Source organism: Hyla sarda, chromosome 4, assembly GCF_029499605.1.
Source record: "Hyla sarda isolate aHylSar1 chromosome 4, aHylSar1.hap1, whole genome shotgun sequence".
NCBI lineage: Eukaryota > Metazoa > Chordata > Amphibia > Anura > Hylidae > Hyla > Hyla sarda.
This window is the reverse complement of record NC_079192.1, coordinates 177,704,887-177,726,065: the sequence shown is the minus strand read 5'-3', so window position 1 is coordinate 177,726,065 and position 21,179 is coordinate 177,704,887. Positions and strand designations below refer to the sequence as shown.

General features: G+C 39.8%; 1 protein-coding gene across 3 annotated transcripts in view; it reads left to right on the top strand.

Annotated features, from left to right (window-relative positions):
- The window catches only part of ACSBG1 (acyl-CoA synthetase bubblegum family member 1), a 92,461-nt gene that overhangs the window by 14,263 nt on the left and 57,019 nt on the right, over positions 1-21,179 (top strand). The window contains exons 1-2 of one of the 3 annotated variants that reach the window (XM_056572892.1): positions 9,998-10,073; positions 18,631-18,702. In XM_056572892.1, the coding sequence (XP_056428867.1) occupies positions 10,013-10,073; positions 18,631-18,702 (133 nt within the window). In that variant the 5' untranslated portion in view covers positions 9,998-10,012. Of the gene's footprint in view, positions 1-9,997; positions 10,074-18,630; positions 18,703-21,179 lie in introns of those variants that run through there. The other 2 variants (XM_056572894.1, XM_056572893.1) reach the window with 2 other exon arrangements.

Sequence of the window (21,179 nt, the reverse complement as noted above, 5' to 3'; positions counted from 1 at the left end):
ATTTAAGGGAATAGTAATATGGCACCTGTTATATAGTATGTGTATAATTTAAGGGAATAGTATTATAGCACCTGCTATATAGTATGTGTATAATGTAAGGGTAAAGAAATATAGCACCTGCTATATAGTATGTGTATAATGTAAGGGGATAGTAATATAGCACCTGCTATATAGTATGTGTATAATGTAAGGGAATAGTAATATAGCACCTGCTGTATAGTATGTGTATAATGTAAGGGGATAGTAATATAGCACCTGCTATATAGTATGTGTATAATGTAAGGGAATAGTAATATGGCACCTGCTATATAGTATGTGTATATTGTAAGGGGATAGTAATATAGCACCTGCTATATAGTATATGTATAATGTAAGGGGATAGTAATATAGCACCTGCTATATAGTATGTGTATAATGTAAGGGGATAGTAATATAGCACCTGCTATAAAGTATGTGTATATTGTAAGGGGATAGTATTATAGCACCTGCTATATAGTATGTGTATAATGTAAGGGGATAGTAATATAGCACCTGCTATATAGTATGTGTATATTGTAAGGGGATAGTAATATAGCACCTGCTATATAGTATGTGTATAATTTAAGGGAATAGTAATATGGCACCTGCTATATAGTATGTGTATAATTTAAGGGGATAGTAATATAGCACCTGCTGTATAGTATGTGGATAATATAAGGGGATAGTAATATAGCACCTGTTATATAGTATGTGTATAATTTAAGGGAATAGTAATATGGCACCTGCTATATAGTATGTGTATAATTTAAGGGGATAGTAATATAGCACCTGCTGTATAGTATGTGGATAATATAAGGGGATAGTAATATAGCACCTGCTGTATAGTATGTGTATAATGAAAGGATAGTAATGTAGCACCTGCTATATAGTATGTGTATAATTTAAGGGAATAGAAATATAGCACCTGCTATATAGTATGTGTATAATGTAAGGGGATAGTAATATAGCACCTGCTATATAGTATGTGTATATTGTAAGGGGATAGTAATATAGCACCTGCTATATAGTATGTGTATATTGTAAGAGGATAGTAATATAGCACCTGCTATATAGTATGTGTATAATTTAAGGGGATAGTAATATAGCACCTGCTGTATAGTATGTGGATAATATAAGGGGATAGTAATATAGCACCTGTTATATAGTATGTGTATAATTTAAGGGAATAGTAATATGGCACCTGCTATATAGTATGTGTATAATTTAAGGGGATAGTAATATAGCACCTGCTATATAGTATGTGTATATTGTAAGGGGATAGTAATATAGCACCTGCTATATAGTATGTGTATATTGTAAGAGGATAGTAATATAGCACCTGCTATATAGTATGTGTATAATTTAAGGGAATAGAAATATAGCACCTGCTATATAGTTTTTGTATAATGTAAGGGGATAGTAATATAGCACCTGCTATATAGTATGTGTATATTGTAAGGGGATAGTAATATAGCACCTGCTATATAGTATGTGTATATTGTAAGAGGATAGTAATATAGCACCTGCTATATAGTATGTGTATAATTTAAGGGAATAGAAATATAGCACCTGTTATATAGTATGTGTATAATTTAAGGGAATAGTATTATAGCACCTGCTATATAGTATGTGTATAATGTAAGGGTAAAGAAATATAGCACCTGCTATATTGTATATGTATAATGTAAGGGGATAGTAATATAGCACCTGCTATATAGTATGTGTATAATGTAAGGGAGTAGTAATATGGCACCTGCTATATAGTATGTGTATATTGTAAGGGGATAGTAATATAGCACCTGCTATATAGTATGTGTATAATGTAAGGGGATAGTAATATAGCACCTGCTATATAGTATGTGTATAATGTAAGGGGATAGTAATATAGCACCTGCTATATAGTATGTGTATATTGTAAGGGGATAGTAATATAGCACCTGCTATATAGTATGTGTATAATTTAAGGGAATAGTAATATAGCACCTGTTATATAGTATGTGTCTAATTTAAGGGAATAGTAATATGGCACCTGCTATATAGTATGTGTATAATTTAAGGGAATAGTATTATAGCACCTGCTATATAGTATGTGTATAATGTAAGGGTAAAGAAATATAGCACCTGCTATATAGTATGTGTATAATGTAAGGGGATAGTAATATAGCACCTGCTATATAGTATGTGTATAATGTAAGGGAATAGTAATATAGCACCTGCTGTATAGTATGTGTATAATGTAAGGGGATAGTAATATGGCACCTGCTATATAGTATGTGTATATTGTAAGGGGATAGTAATATAGCACCTGCTATATAGTATATGTATAATGTAAGGGGATAGTAATATAGCACCTGCTATATAGTATGTGTATAATGTAAGGGGATAGTAATATAGCACCTGCTATAAAGTATGTGTATATTGTAAGGGGATAGTATTATAGCACCTGCTATATAGTATGTGTATAATGTAAGGGGATAGTAATATAGCACCTGCTTTATAGTATGTGTATAATGTAAGGGGATAGTAATATAGCACCTGCTATATAGTATGTGTATAATGTAAGGGGATAGTAATATAGCACCTGCTATATAGTATGTGTATAATGTAAGGGGATAGTAATATAGCACCTGCTTTATAGTATGTGTATAATGTAAGAGGATAGTAATATAGCACCTGCTGTATAGTATGTGTATAATGTAGGGGTACGGTAATATAGCACCTGCTATATAGTCTGTGTATAATGTAAGAATAGTATTATAGTACCTGCTAAATAAGATGTGTATAATGTAAGGGGATAGAAATATAGCACCTTCTATATTGTATGTGCATAATGTAAGGATAATTATATAGCACCTGCTATATAGTATGTGTATAATTTAAGGGAGTAGTAATATGGCACCTGCTATATAGTATGTGTATATTGTAAGGGGATAGTAATATAGCACCTGCTATATAGTATGTGTATAATGTAAGGGGATAGTAATATAGCACCTGCTATATAGTATGTGTATATTGTAAGGGGATAGTAATATAGCACCTGCTATATAGTATGTGTATAATGTAAGGGAATAGTAATATAGCACCTGCTATATAGTATGTGTATATTGTAAGGGGATAGTAATATAGCACCTGCTATATAGTATGTGTATATTGTAAGGGGATAGTAATATAGCACCTGCTATATAGTATGTGTATATTGTAAGAGGATAGTAATATAGCACCTGCTATATAGTATGTGTATAATTTAAGGGAATAGAAATATAGCACCTGCTATATAGTATGTGTATAATGTAAGGGGATAGTAATATAGCACCTGCTATATAGTATGTGTATATTGTAAGGGAATAGTAATATAGCACCTGCTATATAGTATGTGTATATTGTAAGAGGACAGTAATATAGCACCTGCTATATAGTATGTGTATAATTTAAGGGAATAGAAATATAGCACCTGTTATATAGTATGTGTATAATTTAAGGGAATAGTATTATAGCACCTGCTATATAGTATGTGTATAATGTAAGGGTAAAGAAATATAGCACCTGCTATATAGTATGTGTATAATGTAAGGGGATGGTAATATAGCACCTGCTATATAGTATGTGTATAATGTAAGGGAGTAGTAATATGGCACCTGCTATATAGTATGTGTATATTGTAAGGGGATAGTAATATAGCACCTGCTATATAGTATGTGTATAATGTAAGGGGATAGTAATATAGCACCTGCTATATAGTATGTGTATATTGTAAGGGGATAGTAATATAGCACCTGCTATATAGTATGTGTATAATTTAAGGGAATAGTAATATAGCACCTGTTATATAGTATGTGTATAATTTAAGGGAATAGTAATATGGCACCTGTTATATAGTATGTGTATAATTTAAGGGAATAGTATTATAGCACCTGCTATATAGTATGTGTATAATGTAAGGGTAAAGAAATATAGCACCTGCTATATAGTATGTGTATAATGTAAGGGGATAGTAATATAGCACCTGCTATATAGTATGTGTATAATGTAAGGGAATAGTAATATAGCACCTGCTGTATAGTATGTGTATAATGTAAGGGGATAGTAATATAGCACCTGCTATATAGTATGTGTATAATGTAAGGGAATAGTAATATGGCACCTGCTATATAGTATGTGTATATTGTAAGGGGATAGTAATATAGCACCTGCTATATAGTATATGTATAATGTAAGGGGATAGTAATATAGCACCTGCTATATAGTATGTGTATAATGTAAGGGGATAGTAATATAGCACCTGCTATAAAGTATGTGTATATTGTAAGGGGATAGTATTATAGCACCTGCTATATAGTATGTGTATAATGTAAGGGGATAGTAATATAGCACCTGCTATATAGTATGTGTATATTGTAAGGGGATAGTAATATAGCACCTGCTATATAGTATGTGTATAATTTAAGGGAATAGTAATATGGCACCTGCTATATAGTATGTGTATAATTTAAGGGGATAGTAATATAGCACCTGCTGTATAGTATGTGGATAATATAAGGGGATAGTAATATAGCACCTGTTATATAGTATGTGTATAATTTAAGGGAATAGTAATATGGCACCTGCTATATAGTATGTGTATAATTTAAGGGGATAGTAATATAGCACCTGCTGTATAGTATGTGGATAATATAAGGGGATAGTAATATAGCACCTGCTGTATAGTATGTGTATAATGAAAGGATAGTAATGTAGCACCTGCTATATAGTATGTGTATAATGTAAGGGTAAAGAAATATAGCACCTGCTATATAATATGTGTATAATGTAAGGGGATAGTAATATAGCACCTGCTTTATAGTATGTGTATAATGTAAGGGAGTAGTAATATGGCACCTGCTATATAGTATGTGTATATTGTAAGGGGATAGTAATATAGCACCTGCTATATAGTATGTGTATAATGTAAAGGGATAGTAATATAGCACCTGCTATATAGTATGTGTATAATGTAAGGGGATAGTAATATAGCACCTGCTATAAAGTATGTGTATATTGTAAGGGGATAGTATTATAGCACCTGCTATAAAGTATGTGTATAATGTAAGGGTATAGTAATATAGCACCTGCTATATAGTATGTGTATATTGTAAGGGGATAGCAATATAGCACCTGCTATATAGTATGTGTATAATGTAAGGGGATAGTAATATAGCACTTGCTATATAGTATGTGTATATTGTAAGGGGATAGTAATATAGCACCTGCTATATAGTATGTGTATAATTTAAGGGAATAGTAATATAGCACCTGTTATATAGTATGTGTATAATTTAAGGGAATAGTAATATGGCACCTGCTATATAGTATGTGTATAATTTAAGGGGATAGTAATATAGCACCTGCTGTATAGTATGTGGATAATATAAGGGGATAGTAATATAGCACCTGCTGTATAGTATGTGTATAATGAAAGGATAGTAATGTAGCACCTGCTATATAGTATGTGTATAATGTAAGGGTAAAGAAATATAGCACCTGCTATATAATATGTGTATAATGTAAGGGGATAGTAATATAGCACCTGCTTTATAGTATGTGTATAATGTAAGGGAGTAGTAATATGGCACCTGCTATATAGTATGTGTATATTGTAAGGGGATAGTAATATAGCACCTGCTATATAATATGTGTATAATGTAAAGGGATAGTAATATAGCACCTGCTATATAGTATGTGTATAATGTAAGGGGATAGTAATATAGCACCTGCTATAAAGTATGTGTATATTGTAAGGGGATAGTATTATAGCACCTGCTATAAAGTATGTGTATAATGTAAGGGTATAGTAATATAGCACCTGCTATATAGTATGTGTATATTGTAAGGGGATAGCAATATAGCACCTGCTATATAGTATGTGTATAATGTAAGGGGATAGTAATATAGCACTTGCTATATAGTATGTGTATATTGTAAGGGGATAGTAATATAGCACCTGCTATATAGTATGTGTATAATTTAAGGGAATAGTAATATAGCACCTGTTATATAGTATGTGTATAATTTAAGGGAATAGTAATATGGCACCTGCTATATAGTATGTGTATAATTTAAGGGAATAGTATTATAGCACCTGCCATATAGTATGTGTAATGTAAGGGTAAAGAAATATAGCACCTGCTATATAGTATGTGTATAATGTAAGGGGATAGTAATATAGCACCTGCTATATAGTATGTGTATAATGTAAGGGTAAAGAAATATAGCACCTGCTATATAGTATGTGTATAATGTAAGGGGATAGTAATATAGCACCTGCTGTATAGTATATGTATAGTGTAAGGATAGTAATATAGCACCTGCTGTATAGTATGTGGATAATATAAGGGGATAGTAATATAGCACCTGCTGTATAGTATGTGGATAATATAAGGGGATTGTAATATAGCACCTGCTGTATAGTATGTGGATAATATAAGGGGATAGTAATATAGCACCTGCTGTATAGTATGTGGATAATATAAGTGGATAGTAATATAGCACCTGCTGTATAGTATGTGTATAATGTAAGGGGTTAGTGATATAGTACCTGCTTTATAATTTGTGTATAACGTATCAGAACAGTAATGCCGCACTATGTGTTATGTCTATACTGTAACAGAATAGTAATATAACAATTGCTTTACAGTATTTATATAATGTAACAGCATAGCACCTGCTATATATTATGTGTATAATATAAGGAGAGAATTATGTAACATGTAACATATCATATGTGTGTGTAAAGTAAAGGATTGTAATGTATCACACGCTATACAGTATGTGTAGAATGTAATCGGATAGTAAGTTAACATCTGCTACGTGGTATGTATATAATGTAATGGGATAGTAATATATGCACCTGCTATATAGTATGTATATAATGAAAGGGGATAGTAATATATGCACCTGCTATATAGTATGTGTATATTGTAAGGGGATAATAATGTTGCACCTGCCATGTAGTATAGGGCATAACATAATAATTAAGCACCCGCCATATAGTATGTATACATTGCACCAAGAATGCAATGTAACACATGCTAGTATGTGGAAAATGTAATGTTATATTAGTAATAAAAAACGTTCCATATGGTATGGAAAAGGATATTTATATAGCACTTGCCATATAGTATGTATATAATCTAACACAGTGGTCGCAAACTGTGGCCCTTCAGATGTTGCAAAACTTCAACTCCTAGCATGCCCGGACAGCCGTTGGCTGCAGCCAACGGCTGTCCGGGCATGCTGTGAGTTGGAGTTTTGCAACATCTGGAGGGCCACAGTTTGAGATCACTGATCTAACAGGATAGCAATGTTGATAATGCTATGCTACGGTAATGTAGCCCCTACTATGTGGTATGAATATAATGTGAGGGAATAATACATAACCTGCCATATATCATGTGTATAAAGTAATGGATAGTAATGTATCACCTGCTATATAGAACTGTATGTGTAAAATGGAAAGGGATAATAATTGAACACCCGCCCTACAGTATGTGTTTATTTTAACAGAATAGCAGAATAGCACTGCCATATGCAGGGTATAATTCCTTCCATTTAGTGTGTGTATAATGTAAAGGTATAATTGTATCTCATGCCATACAGTATGTGAATAATGTTATGGAATAATACCAGGGGTGAATCAAGCCGCTTTGCTGCCTCCCTACATATATATATATATATATATATATATATATATATATATATACACAGATTATCAAATAGGATTGCATTTAAAATAGACATGATGTTACTCATGTCTAATTTATTATATAATTAAAAGAAAATATTTAAAAAGTAAAAACATGCCTTCACCGACCAATCCCATAAATGTATCAGGAAGATGTTAAACCCTATAGAGGTGACAAATATTTCCAGTTGGGAAACATTTGATGGCTCCACAGAGAATCAATGGAATGATAGCCCCATAGGTGCGGCTCACTCTTTTCATTAACAGGGACAATTATGTCCCATTTTCAGGACTGGTGGGAATCTTAGCGACCGCGGTCAGACCGTCACCAGTCAGCTAGGACAAGCTAAGAGGGGAATACATGATGAAAAATACATGGTGAAAGGGCAGCTTTCAGTCACACGGGACTGGGAGAGAGTGAGATATGGAACATTATATAATATCACCACCACAGTTACCTATGGGTATCATTAAAAATGCTTCCCAGACCAAGTGTACAGCAGAGGCAGCTCCAATGGCACCTCCTCAACCCCTGTTACCCCATGTGTGCGCTTTCAGGAAGGCAGATAGCTGTGAAGCGCAGCTCTAAGGCTAGGTTCAGACTACGGAATTTCCGACAGAAATTCAGTCGTAAAATTTCCATCCGAAATTCCGCTTGCTAAAATGTCTAGTGTAGTGAATGGGTTTCCGTTCACAAATTCACACTTCGGAATTTGTGAAGCAGAAAATCTGCTTAGAAAATCCGCTTAGAAATTTCTACCTGAAGAATGGCGTTGCTCTTTCTTCAGGCGGAAATCCGTGCGGAACACATTGCAGTCTATTGGAGATTGCAGTGTCCACGCGGTCCTAGCGCCGACTGATTTAGCCGGCGCTGGCAGCACTCGGAATCTCTGGGCGGAAATTTTCTGCCTGGAGATTCCGTAGTCTGAACCTAGCCTAAATGTTGCAGGGGGCGAGAGGGAACTCACACTGCCTACCAGTCACACATCAGAAACACTGACACCGCTCATGACTAAAAGCAGTACAATAATAGAAACGCATATAAAGATACATGGGTATCCCTTTTATCGTATTGACCCACAGAATAGAGATAACATCATTATTACTGTAAAGTGTATTGCCTAGAAATAAAAAAAAATATATATATATATATATATATATTTTTTTTTTTTTTTGCACTGAGAATTTTATGGTGAAATGAAAGTTGTCATTTCAAAGTTCAATTGAAACAAGGCCCAAAAAGCACTCACATTGGTTTATGGATGAAAAATAAAAGAGTTCTGTCTCTTAAAAAGTGAGAAGAAAAAAACGGAAAAGAAAGTGAGAAGGAAAAAGCGAAAATGCATATGTCTGTGACTTTAGGGTTATTGTATGACTTTACCATTTAATGAATGGTAAAGTCGTACAATAAACCTAAAGTCACAGACATATGAAATAGTCAAAGATAGATTAATTTGCAATTAAAACCAAAAGTTGCAGTTTCTCTTTGTTAATGTCTTCTGTCCCTGGGACATATGGGTATGTCCTTGCAGTAGGTACATTCCTGCTTCAGAATGTACCCACACACCTGCCTATTTCATGCTCTGCTGGATACTGTACAGATTGGCAGTGGGAGCCGGCTGTCAATCACAGTACTAACCATTGAATATATAGGATTGACAGGTGGGGGGGGGGCTCCCCCTGTCCCCCATCAGTGACCCTGCAATGAGATAGTGGAGTTAAAGTTGCCATGGCAGCAGGAGGCCAGATGGCCTCCTGTCTGCCATGTCCAAAAGCCTGTGAGGTCCAGCCATAGGCTAGGTCTCACAAACGTCCTGTCAGTGTAAGGCTGGGTCCACACTACGTTTTGTCCCATACGGGAGCGCATACGGCAGGGGGGAGCTAAAAGCTCGCGCTCCCGTATGTTACCGTATGCGCTCCCGTATGCCATTCATTTCAATGAGCCGACCGGAGTGAAACGTTCGGTCCGGTCGGCTCATTTTTGCGCCGTATGCGCTTTTACAACCGGACCTAAAACCGTGGTTGACCACAGTTTTAGGTCCGGTTGTAAAAGCGCATACGGCGCAAAAATGAGCTGACCGGACCGAACGTTTCACTCCAGTCGGCACATTGAAATGAATGGCATACGGGAGCGCATACGGTTACATACGGGAGCGCGAGCTTTTAGCTCCCCCCTGCCGTATGCGCTCCCGTATGGGACAAAACGTAGTGTGGACCCAGCCTAATACTGACATACTATGCTGCTGTACAGATGTACTTCATTGGCGAAGGGGTCCCATGAATATTCATGAGGTGGGCCAGCATATCGGTGCAGAAGGAATGGAAACAGGGAAGCTGGGTATGCCGGGTCTAACCTCCATTGCTCAAAACCTACCATTTCCAGATTATCAATGCTGGCTAACACTACGGTATCTCCATAACGAGGCCACTATAACCCTGTGTATTGGGTTAAGTGCGGGTAAACCGTCTGTCAGTTTTCCTTTAACCCCTTAAGGACACATGACATTCTCATACGTCTCCATTTCCGAGTCCTTAAGGACACATGACGTATGAGAACGTCATGTGTTTTACCGGCCCCCCGCAACCATCTGGAGCGGAGCCGGTCCCCGATGCCTGCTGAAATCGTTCAGCAGGCATTGGGACATATCGCCCAGGGGGGTCATTATGACCCCCCATGTCGGCGATGGCCGCAGATCGCTGGACAATTCAGTCCAGCGATCTGCGGCGGATTCCGGGTCAATCGGGTCTCCAGTGACCCGGTGACCCGGAATTATTGGCTGATCAGGGCCGTCAGAGACGGCCCCGAACAGCCAGAGCCAGCAGGGGTGAGGTGGCACTGGTGCCACCTCACGATCGCCCTGATTCGTCGGCCGGATTACCAGCCGACCAATCAGGGCGCCTGCTGCGGGTGTCACTCCCGCAACCCGCTCCGCCCCTCTTCCGGAGGACGTGAGCGGGTGCGGGACGTGCACCCCAAGTGCTGGGGACCCCGATCCCCGGCGTCCCTGTTGGGATCGGGGCCCCAGGAGCAGCGGCGGCGGCGACGACGAGGGACTGACCTGTGCGGCGAGGATCGTTGGAGGTGAGTGACAGCCTCCTGCTGTTGCTTAGCAACAGCTCCCAGCATGCAAAAAGGGCATGCTGGGAGCTGTAGTTATGCAACAGCAGGAGGCAGACCACCACAACTTCCAGCATTCCCTTATGGGCATGCTGGGACTTGTAGTTTTGCAACAGCTGGAGGCACATTCTTTCTATGGAAAAGTGTACCTTCAGCTGTTGTGTAACTACAACTCCCAGCTTGCACAATCAGCTAAAGTGCATGCTGGGAGTTGTAGTGGTGCATCTGGTGGTTGCATAACTACAACTCCCAGCATGCCCGTTGGCTGTCGGTGACTGCTGGGAGTTGTAGTTTTGCAACAGCTGAAGGCACACTGAGTTAAGTAGCAAACCAGTGTGTCTCCAGCTGTTGCATAACTACAATTCCCAGCATTCCCAGCCAAAGTAGTATGCCTCCAGCTGTTGCATAACTACAACACCCAGCATGCCCTTCCGCTGTTCGTACATGCTGGGTGTTGTAGCTTTTGCAACAGCTGAAGGCACACTGGTTGCAAAACACTGAGTTTGTTACCAAACTCGGTGTTTCACAACCAGTGTGCCTCCAGCTGTTGCAAAACTACAACTCCCAGCATGCACTGATAGACTGTACATGCTGGGAGTTGTAGTTTTGCAACAGCTGGATGCCCCCCCCCCCCCCCAAATGTGAACGTACAGGGTACACTCACATGGGCGGAGGATTACAGTAAGTATCCGGCTGCAAGTTTGAGCTGCGTCAAATTTTCTGCCGCAGCTCAAACTGCCAGCGAGAAACTACTGTGAACCCCCGCCCGTGTCACTGTACCCTAAAAACACTACACTACACTAACACAAAATAAAATAAAAAGTAAAAAACACTACATATACACATACCCCTATACAACCCCCCTCCCCTCCCCAATAAAAATGAAAAACGTCTGGTACGCCACTGTTTCCAAAACGGAGCCTCCAGCTGAAACAACTACTCCCAGTATTGCCAGATAGCCGTTGACTGTTTAGGCATGCTGGGAGTTTTACAACAGCTGGAGGCACCCTGTTTGGGAATCACTGGCGTAGAATACCCCTATGTCCACCCCTATGCAAGTCCCTAATTTAGGCCTCAAATGCGCATGGCGCTCTCACTTTGGAGCCCTGTCGTATTTCAAGGCAACAGTTTAGGGCCACATATGGGGTATCGCCGTACTCGGGAGAAATTGTCTAACAAATTTTGGGGGGTATTTTCTGCTATTACCCTTTTTAAAAATGTAAAATTTTTGAGAAAACAAGCATTTTAGGTAAAAAAAATATATATTTTTTTACATATGCAAAAGTCGTGAAACACCTGTAGGGTATTAAGGTTCAAATTACCCCTTGTTACGTTCCCCGAGGGGTCTAGTTTCCAAAATGGTATGCCATGTGTTTTTTTTTTGCTGTCCTGGCACCATAGGGGCTTCCTAAATGCGGCATGCCCCCAGAGCAAAATTCGCTTTCAAAAAGCCAAATGTGACTCCTTCTCTTCTGAGACCTGTAGTGCGCCAGCAGAGCACTTTTCACCCCCATATGGGGTGTTTTCTGAATCGGGAGAAATTGGGCTTCAAATTTTGGGGGGTATTTTCTGCTATTACCCTTTTTAAAATTGTAAAAATTTTGGGAAACCAAGCATTTTAGGTTAAAAAAATATATATTTTTTTACATATGCAAAAGTCGTGAAACACCTGTAGGGTATTAAGGTTCAAATTACCCCTTGTTACGTTCCCCGAGGGGTCTAGTTTCCAAAATGGTATGCCATGTGTTTTTTTTTTTTTTTTTGCTGTCCTGGCACCATAGGGGCTTCCTAAATGCGGCATGCCCCCAGAGCAAAATTCGCTTTCAAAAAGCCAAATGTGACTCCTTCTCTTCTGAGACCTGTAGCGCGCCAGCAGAGCACTTTTCACCCCCATATGGGGTGTTTTCTGAATCGGGAGAAATTGGGCTTCAAATTTTGGGGGGTATTTTCTGCTATTACCCTTTTTAAAATTGTAAAAATTTTGGGAAACCAAGCATTTTAGGTAAAAAAAATATATTTTTTTTTACATATGCAAAAGTCGTGAAACACCTGTAGAGTATTAAGGTTCACATTACCCCTTGTTACGTTCCCCGAGGGGTCTAGTTTCCAAAATGGTATGCCATGTGGTTTTTTTTTTTTTTTTTTGCTGTTCTGGCACCATAGGGGCTTCCTAAATGCGGCATGCCCCCAGAGCAAAATTTGCTTTCAAAAAGCCAAATGTGACTCCTTCTATTCTGAGACCTGTAGTGCGCCAGCAGAGCACTTTTCACCCCCATATGGGGTGTTTTCTGAATCGGGAGAAATTGGGCTTCAAATTTTGGGGGGTATTTTCCGCTATTACCCTTTTTAAAAATGTAAACATTTTGGGAAAACAAGCATTTTAGATAAAAAATATATATATTTTTTTTACATATGCAAAAGTTGTGAATCACCTGTAGGGTATTAAGGTTCACTTTACCCCTTGTTACGTTCCCTGAGGGGTCTTGTTTCCAAAATGGTATGCCATGTGTTTTTTTTTTTTGCTGTTCTGGCACCATACGGGCTTCCTAAATGCAGCATGCCCCCCAAAAACCATTTGTCGCTCCTTCCCTTCTGAGCCCTCTACTGCGCCCGCCGAACAATTAACATAGACATATGAAGTATGTGCTTACTCGAGAGAAATTGGGTTTCAAATACAAGTAAAAATGTTCTCCTTTTTACCCCTTGCAAAAATTCAAAAGTTGGGTCTACAAGAACATGCGAGTGTAAAAAATGAAGATTTTAAATTTTCTCCTTCACTTTGCTGCTATTCCTGTGAAACACCTAAAGGGTTAATACACTTACTGAATGTCATTTTGAATACTTTGGGGGTGTCGTTTTTAAAATGGGGTCTTTTATGGGGTATTTCTAATATGAAGACCCTTCAAATCCACTTCAAAACTGAACTGGTCCCTGAAAAATAGTGAGTTTGAAAATTTTGTGAAAAATTTCAAAATTGCTGCTGAACTTTGAAGCCCTCTGGTGTCTTCCAAAAGTAAAAACTTATAAATTTTATGATGCAAACATAAAGTAGACATATTGTTTATGTGAACCCAAAAAATATATATTTTGAGTATCCATTTTCCTTACAAGCAGAGAGCTTCAAAGTTAGAAAAATGCAAAATTTTCATTTTTTTTCATCAAATTTTGGGATTTTTCACCAAGAAAGGTTGCAAGTTACCATAAAATTTTACCACTAAGTTAAAGTAGAAGATGTCACGAAAAAACTATCTCGGAACCAGAATGACAACTAAAAGCATTCCAGAGTTATTAATGTTTAAAGTGACAGTGGTCAGAATTGCAAAAAACGCTCCGGTCCTTAAGGTGTAAAATGGCCTGGTCCTTAAGGGGTTAAGGTCAAAACAGGCCACAGCATTAGGGGGTTAACAGGGTTGTGTGTTTCAAAGTAAATATTGTGCAGTTAGGTATGGGTGGTCAGGGGTGGAATGTGATTTGTGCAATTTTTTGGCTTTTGAAATGTTGCAGATGATTAATCCAGCTCCAAAAGATTCACTATGCAAAACATGCCCACATTGCCCAACAAACACACCCACTGGTGCATAATAATTGGGGTCAGTGCAGATTCTCAGGATACATTGGCTGTTTGGACTATGTTTTCAAGTGCAAATACAGGGTGGGCCATTTATATGGATACACCTTAATAAAATGGGAATGGTTGGTGATATTAACTTCCTGTTTGTGGCACATTAGTATATGTGAGGGGGGACACTTTTCAAGATGGGTGGTGACCAGGAGAAATGCTAGCACAGGCTTCCAGTATCCATAGTTTCAGGTGCTGCACATCTCGTATCTTCACAGCATAGACAATTGCCTTCAGATGACCCCAAAGATAAAAGTCTATGGGGGTCAGATTGGGAGACCTTGGGGGCCATTCAACTGGCCCACGACGGCCAATCCACTTTCCAGGAAACTGTTAATCTAGGAATGCTCGGACCTGATACCCATAATGTGGTGGTGCACCATCTTGCTGGAAAAACTCAGGGAACATGCCAGCTTCAGTGCATAAAGAGGGAAACACATCATCATGTAGCAATTTCACATATCCAATGTCCTTGAGGTTTCCATTGATGAAGAATGGCCCCACTATCTTTGTACCCCATATACCACACCATATCATCAATTTTTGTGTTCCAAAAGTCTTAGAGGGATCTATCCAATGTGGGTTAGTGTCAGACCAATAGCGGTGGTTTTGTTTGTTACCTTCACCATTCACATAAAAGTTTGCCTCATCACTGAACAAAATCTTCTGCGTAAACTGAGGGTCTAGTTCCAATTTTTGTTTTGCCCATTCTGCAGCACCTGAAACTACGGATACTGGAAGCCTGTACTTCCTGCGGTGTTGCTATCAGTGTGTGAAGATTGGGAGAAGAGGGTTGCATTGGCAATCCAACACAATGGGCAGCACATTGAGCACATTTTATAAGTGGTCAGAAACTTGTAAATAACTCATGAAAGAATAAAGTTACGTTAAAACCAAGCACATCATTGTTTTTCTTGTGAAATTCCCAATAAGTTAGATGTGTCACATGACCCTCTTCCTAATGAAAAAACACAATTCGGATTCAAAATGGCCGCCATGGTCACCACCCATCTTGAAAAGTTTCCCCCCTCACATATACTAATGCGCCACAAACAGGAAGTTAATATCACCAACAATTCCCATTTTATTAAGGTGTATCCATATAAATGGCCCACCTTGTACTTTAGTAAATGTCCCCCATAATGTCAAAGGGGGAGATTTATCAAAACCTGTCCAGAGGAAAAGTTGCCCAGTTGCCCATAGCAACCAATCAGATCACTTCTTTCATTTTTCAGAAGCCTTGATAAAAATGAAAGAAGCTAGCTGATTGGTTGCTATGGGCAACTCAGTAATTTTTCCTCTAATAATCTCCCACAAAATGTTTTAAGGGGCAGTTTTAGCCTTACAAAAGGACATTGTGATGTGGAATATTACAGGACTTATTGTGGCTCATTATGTTGCCAGGCATTCATACAAGGAAGTAAAGAATGATGAACTGGAGACAATTATAGCCGTCACAGTTTCCTCCACTGAATCCTTCTGTCAACATTTAATTGTATCAACTAACGAACAAAGTGAAATGCTGTACACTTATATATGCAAAGGGCATTTATAGAACTGGCAATTCCTATATAAAGTATTGTGCCAGGCAAATGGGTTACATAATAAAGAAAATATGTCGAAATATGCAGAAAAATATAAATAAAGTATTTAAGTCTGATATGTATTCCATTGGCATTGAGACAATACTCAATATTTTGCAGGAAAGGAAAGAAAAAAGCTCCATTTGTTGCCGTGTTCAGGATATGGATGGATGTTTCAGTTCATGTGTTATTTTTTGGGGGGAAAAAATCTATTAATTGGTGCCAGAAAGTTATACAGATTTGTAGATTACCTTGATTTACATACTTCTATTTATAAACCTTAACCCTTTCAGTGCTTTTCAGCTGCTGTATGCTCCAGAAGAAGTTGTGTAGTTCTTTCCAGTCTGACCACAGTGTCAGGCACTGTCCAGAGCAGGAGCAAATCCCCATAGCAAACCTATCCTGCTCTGGACAGTTCTTGAAATGTACAGAGGTGGCAGCAGAGAGCACCATGTAAGACTAGAAAGACTACACAACTTTCTCTGTAGCATACAGCAGATACTGATAGGCTAAAGATTTTTAAATATATATAATTTAATATATGTATAACTTTCTGACACCAGTTGATTTAAAAATGTTTACTCTGGAATAAACCTTTAAATGAGTATTCCAATCTCATTAAGGTTTCTCTTATACATAGGATAGAGGATAACAAACTAATCAGTGGGGTCCAACTGTTGGAACCCCCACTAATCCCAAAAATGAGCACAAAATCATCTCCAGAATAAACTGTGCAGACAGTGCATACGCAACCAACACTGTTCTGCCAATGTTCTTTGGACTGAAGAAATGGATTTGGAGAAAAAATAGAGTGCTGGCCAATCACGTGCGATGTGCACCTTTTATTCCAGTGACATATTTGCCCCTGTTGTTGGGTATAGAGCAATCGCAGTGGTCAGACCCTCAACCGATCAGCTTGTTATCCCCTGTATTATGGACAGAAGACAGGAGATTAAAATGGGAATACCCCATTAAGTACATATCAGATTTTGGTCAGAATCATGAACTGATATCAGCTCCACACCTGCGGGCAAGACTAATTTACTCTGTCAGTGCAGGTTTTTTGTAGCGATGCCCCAAGTGGCATGAAAAAACCTGCTTCTATAATTCACACGAAAGAACTCATTCGTGACCCATATTATAATGCATGTATATGTATTTATGTAATGGTAATGCATGTATATAGATCCTTGTGGATAACAATTGCGTAAAACTAAAACCATGGCTCAAAAACCTAACTTTTAATGAATAGAGCATACTAATAAAAACCCAACTAGATCCTGTGTATGTGTAATACATTTCTGACTACATCTTTGTTGACTTTAGAAACACGCTATCTATTATCCACCCTATGAGACCCAAATGCAAATGCAGTTATAAGGTATAAGATTACAGGAGCATTTGGGTGTCATAGGTTGGATAATAATAGATAGTGCATGCTTTGTATGCATGTAGTCTGACATTTATTACAAATATAACAAATATATTACAAAAAATCCCTGACCCCCCCCCCCCAAATCAGGAGCCCACTGAGAGTCGCAGCCTCCACTTTTTCCCCTGTGGCCCCTCGTACATACATGGCTCTGTAGGAGGCATCCACAGCCAGGCCCAACTCAGTCAGGCCGGGGCTCAATATACCAGAAGCTGCAAGGAACTCCGGGGGAGGATTAGGCTGCAGCTCAGCCTGCTTCCCTCTCACCTCTCCCCACATCTTTTTGGAGGTGAGTAGTGTGCACTCAAATAATCTGGTAGTGTGCCCATAATCCATTACAAAGGGAGCCCATAGAGGTATACCATGCAACTGCAGTTGGGACCCACATCCCCCCCCCCATGCTGGAGTTGACGGTCAGCTGACTTTTCACAGTAATTGCTCTGGACCAAAAGTCACTGAATAAATATGCCATGATTAGTAGCTACAGTGGCATCTGAGTGGTGCAATAGAGGGTGGGTGCTCCCCATTGACCCACTTGTGACACTATCCAAAGTTGCTGATGGTAGTTGAGGCCTAATGAAAGCCTCTAAGTCTTCCATCTTTGTATATCTGCTATCCTTGCCTGAGGCAGGATGCTACAGGATGCTGTTATGGTAAAAATCATACTGCCCTTTAATATATAAATATTGTGATGCATTACATATGTAATCAAGTGATCATGTTGTTAAGTCCCAAGTGGGACTAAAAATTTTAAAAAGGGTTAAATAAAATATTTAAAAATATAACAAAAGAAAGTACCATACCAGCATTGCTTTTTCTTAACTAAAAATGCTTCAGTATTTTAAAAAAACGTAAAGAACAAAAAATAGACATAGCTGGTAAGGACATGAGCTATTAAATTATCTCATTATTTAACCAGCATGGTGAACTGCATAAAATATAAAAAATAACTAAAAAGTCTGTCTATGAATAGGAGATACCTTTTTAGGGGCTGAAATACTCCTTTAGGAACATTTGCATTTGTGTTTACGGTACTATATAATAATGTAATTGATTTATAAGGCTTTTACAGTTAAGCATATCATTTTCTGGAGTTATATATGGAACTATTTGTTGTAATTGTTTTCCTGGTGTAACCTACAGATTGGAACTCAAAGTCCATGGACTCTGCAGTTGCTGAACCATTTCTGGAAGTTACCAGCACTGATCTTAAAGGTAACTTATCATAGAAAGTACTAGTAAGACTATAAAGACACTAGCTTTTGCCCGCGGCTTCGCACGCGTTAAATTTGGGGTAACATAGATCTACTTTTTACGATCCTATAGTATAGGCCGCTCTGGGTAAAGTCTACGGGCATCCAAACAACCCGAACTCTTTCAACTTTGAACGCTGCGTCTAAAGAGTTAATGCTGGACATCTGCCGGAATGGCGATGTCCGGCATTAGCCAAGAGTCCTGGCTGCTTATAGCAGCCGGGACCATGCGGGTATGATGCAAGCTCAGCTCCCTCCCGTGCCACAGCGCTGAGTATACTCTGTGTTCTGCGTCAAGGGGTTAATTCATACAAACTTCGAACCACTGTTTCACCCCTTCAGGGGGGGGGGGAATTTTAGAAAACATTAAAACACGTGTTTCTTTATCTCTAAATGTTAGCCTAAAAACAAAGTTTCATGCATCTAACTTAAAAAAAATGATGGACTTCCATACAAACTTTCAATCCCTTTTTCACCCCCTTAAGGGTTGAATTTCTAAAAAAAATCCTTTCTTTTTCCTTGTCTACATCTTAAAAACAACACCTGTGAAAAAAATTCAGCTTTCTAGGTCCAATGGTTTAGGCTGGGTGGTGATGAGTCAGTGAGTCAGGTCTTCTCTTTTCATATATATATAGATGAGATTTATATGTTTACTGTCATCTGTCCAATTGATTTCAGAGGTAGAATCATAAACATAACTTGGACTTCACAAATCTTCACAGTAGGACCTGTGCGGACTACAATATATGGCTCCATAAAACTTGAGTTGTACAGAGCTGTAATATAGCTGCTACGCCGAGCGCTCCGGGTCCCTGCTCCTCCCCGGAGCGCTCACAGCGTCCTCCTCTCTGCAGCGCCCCGGTCAGACCCGCTGACCGGGAGCGCTGCACTGTCTCTGCCGGTGGGGATGCGATGCTCCGCTCTCTAGGGCGCGCACGCCGGCTCTCTGAGATTTAAAGGGCCAGTGCACCACTAATTGGTGCCTGGCCCAATCAGTGTCAATCACTTCCATTGTTATAAAAACCCACTTCCCGTTCCTGTCCCTGCCGGATCTTGTTGCCTTAGTGCCCTGAGAAAGCGTTTAGTGTGTTCCCAAGCCTGTGTACAAAGACCTTCTGCTGTTGCCCCTGACTACGACTCTTGCTGCCTGCCCTGACCTTCTGCTACGTCCGACCTTGCTCTTGCCTTGTCCCTGTGTACCGCGCCTGTCTCAGCTGTCAGTGGGGTTGAGTCGCTATCGGGTGGAACGACCTGGGAGTTACCTGCCGCTGCAAGTCCATCCCGCTTTGCGGCGGGCTCTGGTGAAAACCAGTAACCCCTTAGGTTCCGTTCCCCTGGTACGGCCCACGCATCACCTCACTGACACAGAGGATCCACCTCCAGTGTCCTCGCTGCATACCAGTCCGGATCCTGACAGTAGATCCGGCCATGGATCCCGCTGAGGTCCCGCTGCCTAGTGTCGCTGACCTAACCACAGTGGTCGCCCAGCAATCACAGCAGATCGCGCAACAAGGACAGCAGCTGACTCAACTGACCGTTATGCTGCAACAGCTTCTGCTGCAACTACAGCAATCATCTCCTCTGCCAGTTCCTGCATCTCCTCCGCAGCGAGTGGCTGCTCCCAGCTTCCGCCTGTCTCTACTGGACAAGTTTGATGGGGACTCTAAACAGTGCCGTGGATTCCTGTCCCAGTGTTCCCAACACCTGGAGATGATGTCGGACCAAACGGTCTAAGGTGGCTTTCGTGGTCAGCCCCCTGTCTGGAAAGGCCTTGTCATGGGCCACACCGCTCTGGGACCACAACGATCCCGCCACCGCTACTATCCAGTCCTTCTTCTCAGAAGTACGTAGTGTTTTTGAGGAGCCAGCCCCGACCTCCTCAGCCGAGACTGCTTTGCTGAACCTCGTCCAAGGGAGTTCTTCTGTGGGCGAATACGCCATCCAGTTCCGTACCCTCGCCTCTGAGCTATCCTGGAACAATGAGGCCCTCTGCGCGACCTTCAAGAAAAGCTTATCCAGTAACATCAAAGATGTCCTGGCCGCAAGAGAAATTCCGGCAAATCTGTCTGAACGAATCCATTTGGCCACCCGCATCGACATGCGTTTCTCAGAAAGACGCCAGGAACTTCGACAGGAAAAGGATCTTGTTCGCACCAGGCGGTTTCTCTCCCCGGCTCCTCTCTTCCAACGTCCTTTGCAATCTGTTCCTGTGCCTTCCGCCCAGGAGGCTATGCAAGTGGATCGGTCTCGCCTGATTCTACAAGAGAGAACTCGCCGCCGTAATGAGAATTTGTGCCTGTACTGTGCAAGTACTGAACACTTCCTAAAAGACTGTCCTATCCACCCTCCGCGTCAGGAGAAAGGCACGCACCTACTTCACAAGGGTGAAACGACTCTTGGTGTGAATTCTGCCTCTCCACGTCTGACTGTACCTGTGCG